General features: G+C 38.4%; 1 protein-coding gene across 1 annotated transcript; it reads right to left on the reverse strand.

The window, feature by feature from the left end:
* Positions 1-4,899: 4,899 nt before the first annotated feature.
* LOC116018910 (transcription factor MAMYB) lies at positions 4,900-6,152 on the reverse strand. The gene has a single exon (XM_031258949.1). It carries the CDS (start codon positions 6,103-6,105, stop codon positions 5,152-5,154), a length of 954 nt encoding a protein of 317 aa, XP_031114809.1. The 5' UTR covers positions 6,106-6,152; the 3' UTR covers positions 4,900-5,151.
* Positions 6,153-8,840: the final 2,688 nt, after the last annotated feature.

Here is an 8,840-nt window from a genome sequence, read left to right on the forward strand (position 1 = left end):
AAGGAAGTTTAAAATAATTAATCATCATGTAGTTTTTTCACTGTTATTATTACCCAGTGGTGTGAGTTGTGCAGTCTGTTTAGACATATCAATGAGTTCAATAGACTCGTGGGTCCAACAATATTACTCAGCGGGTCTATTGAACCCGCTGAGGAGCCTATGCTCGCCTGTGTTGGTTGTGCAACCCATTGTGGTGTCAGTATTGTAGATTGTGCAACTCATGGTGTGGGTTGTGCAACGTATTTTGATTTTATTTATTCCTTGTCCCACTAGTTGAAGGATCACGAGACATATCAACGGGTTCAATAGACTCTTTAGTTGTACAACGGGTCTATTGAACTCACTGGGAAGCATGGGCTCATCTGTATTGGTTCTGCAACCCGTTGTGATGTGGTGCGCAACCCATTGTTGTGTGTTGTGCAACCCGTTGTGTTGCATTGTGCCACCCACTATTGTGGGTTGTGAACCGTATTTTGATTTTATTTAATACTCGTCCCATTAGTTGAAGGATCACGAGACATATCAATGGGCTCAATAGACCCGTTGATTGTGCAACGGATTTATTGAACCCGTTGGGGAGCATGTGTTTATCTGTGTTGGCTGTGCAATTAGTTATAGTGTGGTGTGCAACTCGTTGTTGTGGATTCTGCAATGTATTTTCAAGATTAGGTATTAAGCATCTCATTTACTGATTTGTCCTTAGTTAGTTATTAATGTTGTGCACACACCCTTAAATTCTAGAATTCAGCCATAAATTTGAGATGTACATATGGTCATTGATTTTGTAACATTTATGGTCCATATTAGTCCACAATTGTCACATGGGAACTGGTTGTAATATGATCATGCCCCTATATATATAGGATTATGTTTATTCATACAAATTCGTAAGTTTTCATATATATATATATATATATATATATATATAGAGTATATACTGTCAAAATGGGCCGAAGACCGCGGGCTGGCCTGCACCCGACCTACGGCGGGGCGGGTTAGGGCTAAAAAAAAAGTGGCCCGCAACCTGCTCGGGCTGGGGGCGACCCGCGGTCCAATCCCTTTTTTAAAAAAATTAAAATAATATATATATACTTAGTGTACTGTGTACTAAGATTATATATTTATAATCTTATTAGTTTACTGTGTATGCATGTGTACACAGTATACTAAGTTTATATATATATATATATATATATATATATATATAATCTATTTATATATTCACAAAATGTAAAAAAAACAAAACAAAACAAAACAAAAACAAAAACAAAACAAAAAAAAAAGCCCGCGGGGCCCACCAACCCGCGTGGGGTGGGCTAGGGTTACATGAACCCTAGCCCGCAGGCCTAGCGGGCCGGCTCGCAAAAGCCCGTCAAAAATTAGGCCCGCAGTGTGGCAGTCCTAATGGGGTGAGCCGGCCAGCTTTGACAGTATTGTACTATATATATATTGTTTTTCTCTTACCGATAAGCATTTGAAATCATTACTGCTATACCTATTTCTAATCAAGCTTTATAGGTAGTATCCTCTATATGTCAAATTTTCGCTAAATTCAAGAATGTAAAAATATCAATCCCGATATAAAAATACCATATAAGTAGTAATGTTTCTCAAATTATAAAATTATTTAAGTACTCTATATTGATTATTCTCATGTCAGACGGCATATAATTGATTTTTAGCAAAGTAATCGTCAAATTAAGATATTGAACATTTAAAGAATGTATATGGTAACTGACATTAAGAATAAACTAATTATTTCTCAGTAATCTATTCTTTAGAGATAGATCTAAAGAAACCCCTAAAAGAATCTCAAATTCGTAGAGAGAATTGAATTAATTAAAAAAACACACACACACACACACATAAAATCGAGACAAAATGTTGAAATAGATTATAGATCCACTTGAAAAAAATAATAAAGTGAGAGATGAACTACCTTGACTGAACAAACTTCTTTTTTAGATCGTTCAATTCTATGTCGTCGTATAGCTTGAGTCTTAACACCTGAAAAACGAAATATGTACATAAAAGGAACAGATCTAGTTGTTCTCATCAAAATAGTATTATCGTCGTAGTTCTTGAAACAGTAAAGAAATCGGAGATATTACCATGATTACTATTGTAATTTCATATATATATATATATATATATATATATACAAAACATAAATAAGTATACGAATGGAAAAATCTACTTATCTTTTTTCGGATCTATCACATTTGTTGACTCTCTCATTGACAAAGATGGTGTAGACCCTTTCTGGACAGTGTAGTTTACATAATCTGTTCATACAAGGCACAGATATGCTCTCGGTCAATCGATTTTTTAGATCATCATTTGGAGAGAAAATGAAATCCACAACGGCCAAAAGCTATGGTGAGTATATCGTCTTAGCAGCTTTTTAGCCGTGGATTACTTGGACGTGCGAAGGACGTGCGAATGATATAAATTGTAACCACAACATACCTAAAACAGAGAAGGTAGAAGACATCGGTGAAGATGTTAGAGAAAAGGACGAGCGCAACAAAGAAGAAGGAAGTGCAATCGTCAAAATTGTTGTGATTAGGGTTTGTGGTTCAGGTTTTATAATTGGGTTGATGGGCTTGGGTGATGGGCTGAAAGTCTAATGGGTAATACGGTTATATGATTAATTTTGTTATGGGCTTAGCAATCGAGGTTTTGTTTTCATGAAATGAAATAATTCATATTTCAATTACATTTATATACATTGCATGTAGATCATTATAATTAATCAATTTTCAAGAAAATATTTTCTAAAGTTAATTTTAATGTGTTATATTAAAATTATTATTTATATATGGTCAAGTATATGTATTATAATATTTAATACATATAAACGATGTGAACACTCTCGAGTTTTTAAATGGTATAAGGGCATCAGGTGTTCCCAACCATTCTTGTCTTTAAAGGTAAGGTCACATGTTATGTTGTTGAAAATATAGACCATTCACTTGGATTATGAAATGCAACTAGGCTGGTTATTACCAAGTTAGCAGATCACGTGATTGAAGGCAAAATTATGTCTAGAAACAATGCATGAACTAAGATGTTGGTTCCCCGAATGACTATGACACCATGGATCCGAGATTATTTTTCAACATTCAAATAAGACAATTCCCTTTAATGTTGTCATATGCAATTATCATTAACAATAGCCAATGACAAACACTATCACATGTTGGGTTACTTTTAAATAAATATATTTTTGTCCATGGTCAATTGTATGTTGTTGCTTCTAGAGTGAACAATCCAGACGGATTGAAAATTTTAATCTGTAGTGAGTCAAAGACCGTTAATAATTCAACCACTAACGTTGTTTACCATGTACATAATATACAATGACAATTTATTTTTTAATAAAATTAAATTGTTATTCATGTTTTTTTTGTGTACTTCAAATACGTTTATTATAGTTCGCATGTAATAAATAAAATCATTTTTGATTCATTATAACATTACAAACAAATCTTTAATATTTAGCCTATTAAACTGTGCAACGCGAACTGTGCAAGTGAAGTGCAAAGTTGCGAAGTTGCACAGTTGGCCAAATCTAAGTCAGATCTCAAGTATTCAATGATCCAAATCTGTCCACCCAGACTCTACTGGCCAGGATCTATGGCATGCACTGCCCATATATTGAATAATGAAACTTTTGGTGGTTCTTGGGCAGTATTTTATCTTTCAAAAATCCCTTTTCATTGTGTGTAACATTAATGATAAAATATGCATGTTACATAAATGAAGATGCAATACACATCACAAGATAACATTAACCTATCTAATTTCGATTCTAATGAAGTAAGCTCATAATTTCAACCCTTTACAGCCACTTGAACATTAGTCAAGACAACACATGCATCTATTTCTTAATCCACATCATACTGATACAGAAATGCACAACCAATAGTACACATACATAAATAGAATGCACAAAGTCCTAACATTGTGGTAACAAGAATCTTCAACATACATTTAACTGCAAATAAATGATGTGCATTTACTAACAGAGAAACCTAACTATTACATCAAAGAGTTTATAAAGCTGGGACTTGGGAGTGTGCTTAGCTTTTGCCTTTAAGGGCAGAAAAAGAGCAGAGATGAGATTTCTACTAAAATTCAATTTCAGAGTCCCTCTCAGTTATAGTAAATTTGTCAAATTTCCTTGTCTCAATAATCTTTTACTTTTAAAACATTATGAAAAATAAAATTGAAACAATGCAAGATATTATACCTCAATTGCCATTCTTTAGGAACAGGCTCCCCGCTTAATAAAGTATACTCCAGGATACCCTGCATAACACCACGTTACAAGCTAAAGTATTTTCTTTAATTTTTGCCTCAAAGAAACTACACATTGTGTAAAAACACAGCACTCAGGAAGCTGGGAGTGCAAAAGACAGCTTTGTATTGACCAAATTGCAGAAAATGGTGTACCTTTTAGATGACAACTTGAGAACGTATAAAGCACATATGACATATTAAGGTGTTTCTTTCTCTTTTTCAGTTTATGATGTTTGCTAAAGAGAAAAAACAAGGCAACTATTTGTGAAAGTGCAGAATCAAATGTGTGGGGCAGCTGGAGATCAGCTAATCTCCAAGTTTTCTGTGAATCTAATTGAAGATGGAGATGAAGTAAACAACTTAAGCAAGACTGTACTACTATGAATACCGTAATCACTCACCTCTATTCCAATTTTCACACTAAAAAGAATAGTGTGCAATGAAATCTCACAACCATGGTCAGGCTGTGTAGTAACATAAGAATAACTGAAAACTAACAAATGGTATAGCTGCTAAAATTATAAATTAAAAATGTAACAATCCAAGATTTGAAAAAACTGGGGCAATTTCCATTTTTGGGGAAGAAGTAAAAATGAGAAAACTTTGAAATCCTGCAGGTAAAGAAAACAAAATCTCATACACTATAAAATCAAATTATTATTCATTAAGTTAAAATAACTTCTAAGCTAGGAATAAATTCTGTAAAATGTCATATCTCATAATAAACTAAGTCTCTAAGCTCCTCAAGAAATCACAATATGAGTAAATTATCTTTGTATATCATAATAAAATTCCTGTATTTTCAATTCCTGAAAATGGACCTCAAGAAAACATTTGATCCTTGTCTTAAGCCTCAGCAATGGCAGCCTTGGAACTCCTAAAATCCCTCTTCAAGTCAGTTACTCTCTTCATGCAAGCAGCCTTGGTTTTCCCTGGCACAGCTGCAGCAATCTTCTCCCACCTCATTGCCACATCCTTAGGAAATGCTTTCAATGCATTAAGAAGAGCTAAATCCTCCGTGCTACTCCACATACTCTCATTCTCTCTTGCTGATTCCGAAGAAGCCTCCATTGAGTTTTCGAGCTCAATTCGCTTATCTACCTGCTTTCGGTCCTTGAGAAATTTCTGATACGAATCCTCATTGCTCGTTCTCTTCTCTCCCAATTCTTTCGCCTTCTTGATCACACTCTCCACTCTATGCCGCCCCTTAAACCCCTCCGCGATCGCCTCCCATCTCCCCGGCTTGCCCACAGGATGCTTCCCCAGCAATTTCCTCAACACCTCCACATCTCCTTCGCTCCAATCCTTCTCCTCCACCACTCCATTCCCCAATTTCAATTTCCCCTCACTTTTCTCGGTCGATCCGTTGATCTTTGCGAGTTCTGGAGCATGGGCGGGAATAATAGAGCCAGATCCGGATTCAACGGACTTCCTAACGGGTTTCCCCGATCTCTTACCGGATTTCTTATTTTCAGGCTCAGAATCAACGGGATCGTTGAATTGGACAGGAGGGCCGACCCCGACGCGGATATCGCCGGCGGTGATTGACAGCGGCGCAAAGGGGCCAATGAGGAGGGAAATTGAAAGCCATAAAAAGATGGATCTCAGAGGCTCAGAGGTGAAGTAAAGTAGGGAGAGAACAAAAAGAGGGATGGAGAGAGAGAGGGAGATGAAGAGAGTAGGTCGGTGTAGAGAGGGTTTTAGAGGATTTGAATCGTCGGCGGCGGCGCCATGGGATTGAGGTAAGGGTTTGGAGTGGAGGACAAATCTGGGTCTGGCGTCCTCGTCCAGAAACTCCATGGTCAATGTCACAGTCGGACGTCCCAACAAAGAAGATGCTTAAATGTTAAATTGGAGAAAATAAATAAATTTTCCATACAGTTTATATCAAGCAAAATATATAAATAAAATAAAAAAATTATACATAGGGGAGGTTTCCAGTATTGTTATTTAAACAAAATACATTTGATGAATATATTAGAAGCGTGTCCGGAGCAAACTGATTCGAGGAAGCAGGGCGAGACGACCAAGTCAACTTCCAAGGTTGGCCCCGAAGCTGGCCTCGGACGACCAATCGACCAATGCCTGGTCTCGAAGCAAGGGCGCGGGTGAGACGTGCGAGCGTGGTCAAAGGGCCTTAACTGCCCACCCTTTTCTCTTGAGGCAGTTACGATTAGAGCTCAATATAAATATTTTTCCATTTGTCTTGTTAAGACATCATCACTCACATTGTAATCACATGACAAGAGTTCTTAATACAAGACTTTGTCTCCTTAAGCTCAACACTTTGTCTTTATTTATTTATTCCTCAATTATTAGTTTTGGTGAATCGATCCACCCGGATTAATTAATTCCATCATTGTTGTTTTCATTGAGAACTCGACATACAAGCTCGAGCGTGCTACTATCTATGGCGAGGGCGAGGGCGAAGGCGAGGTCCAACTCTTGCAATTCTAGCAATACCCATGTCACCTCGAGCAGAAATGGCCTCAATAGGGCTACAAGTCAGCTCCATAAGGTCAGGTGGAGACCTAAGGGACCAACTCAATAACAGTTGCAATGACGGGTTGACTTCTATCGCCCCAACTACGGCCCCGGGCCTCCAAGACAAGGTGGTCACAATCTAACAAGTTGCAACCTTACTAACCTGCCTCTTCGAGGTGCTCTAAGGAGTAGTGCAACCCCCTCCCCTCGACGTTGAGGCATTGTTTTGGGTCGCGCAAGGGCGGCCGACCCTCACCCTGCCCCCTCCAGGGCAGAACGTGGCACCGGACAAGGAGTTCAAGTCGAACGCGGAGGTCAACTCGCCCCAACCATCAAATAGGCAAGGAGGAGGTGGTGCTAACCAAGACGGGCGAGAGCGTCGAGGAGTAGAAATAGGGTTATCACCCCGAGCCATGTCCGCCTTGGGATGTTGCGCACTCAAATATCGACTCAGGACCACCTAGGGCCGAGGCCGACTACAAATGACCTACCCCTGGAGGAGTCATCTACGCATGAGCTCCAGAAAAAGATAGATGCCTGGGACATGTTATCCACCATGTTCACCAAGGATGTCATAGTCGAGCCATTGCCCAAGGAGTTCTATTTTCCCACAATCAAAGCATACATAAGGGCGTCCAACCCACGGACCCATCTCACTTGGTACCGAGCAACCATGATGATGATCGAGGCCAGCGATGCAATCATGTGTCGAGGCGTTAGGGTAAAAACCATCAGTGCACTTGACAGGCAACATTTAATTTGTTCTATCCCGAGCTTCCTCTCCAAGCGATTTGATTGTGGTAACTTTGAGTGGTTCAATTCTTGCAAGAGGAAAAACAAGTTCCTTGTTGTAGTGAGCTTGTTCTACGACTTGTTTGCCCTTCCATTTAGGATCGGGAGGTATATTAACATTGCTTTTATCGGTCTCTTCTATAACAACTTGTCTTTTCAAGTAAAACTTTGCATCTGCAAAGTATGACTCCGCTTTAGGTGAACGATCTTTCATCAACGACCACATTTTCTATCACATCGCCCTTCTCAAACATGAGGCATTGGTGTCATTATGAGGAAACCACCACATTCTCACATATCCAAGGTCAGCTTAGCAACAAGTTGTAAGACATCTTTGCATCTATCACATGGCACATGGTAAAGGAGTTTAACATTCTGATCCTCAAATCAAGTCTAATAATACCTAGGACCCTTTGCCCACCTTGATTAAACCCTTGAATCATAAAGTAGCACTGAGAGAGTTCCTCAATAGAGATGCCAAGTTCTTTCGTAGCTCGAAGTGACAGAATGCTCAATGATCCTTGATCCATCAGGACTCTTTTAATTTTTCGCTCATGGGCATAACCTTATACGAACAATGGGCAATTGTGAGGTATACTGCTGAGCAATAGATCTTCATCTTTGAAGATTATCTTAGTGGTGAACAGACACTACATTGTAACAGAGTCGATATTACTCAAAAAAAAAATATTAGTGGTGTATGATGTGGCCCTATGGACTTGGACTTCATTGTTTCCTCCGACCACAAGGAATGAACATTATCCCACCTCAACACTTTTCTCGTTGGTATTTAAGCAAGTTTTAGTAATGTCTGTCCCACACAAGACAAAACCCATTCGGCATATATTGAGCTAGGGTAAATGGGGTGGCTTGTTAGGATATCCTTTCTTCTTCAAGTCATGGACATGGCCCCTTGCTAGCTTTTTCTCAACCCATCACTTCACCATCTTCTTCAATGATCTAACATGACCAAAGAGATCAAAATTTGCAGCTTTACAAAACGAGTCACAATTTATCATGGAAGCTGAGGTAGACATCAAGCAAAGAAGTGAAGAAGAAAGTTTATGTTTGCCCTAAACCTATTTGTGTTCACCATGATCCTTCTCGAGCTCTCGGGGATTTGACTGAAATCAAGAAGCAATGATGTCGATTGGTGTTGATAACTGAGACTTTGTTTTCTCTAGGTTTGAATGGATTTAAAAGGTCAACAATGAAACCAAGTCAATAAAATTATTTTTATTTAAATTTTACGTCAACAT

This window comes from Ipomoea triloba, chromosome 5 (assembly GCF_003576645.1).
Source record: "Ipomoea triloba cultivar NCNSP0323 chromosome 5, ASM357664v1".
NCBI classification, from domain to species: Eukaryota; Viridiplantae; Streptophyta; class Magnoliopsida; order Solanales; family Convolvulaceae; genus Ipomoea; species Ipomoea triloba.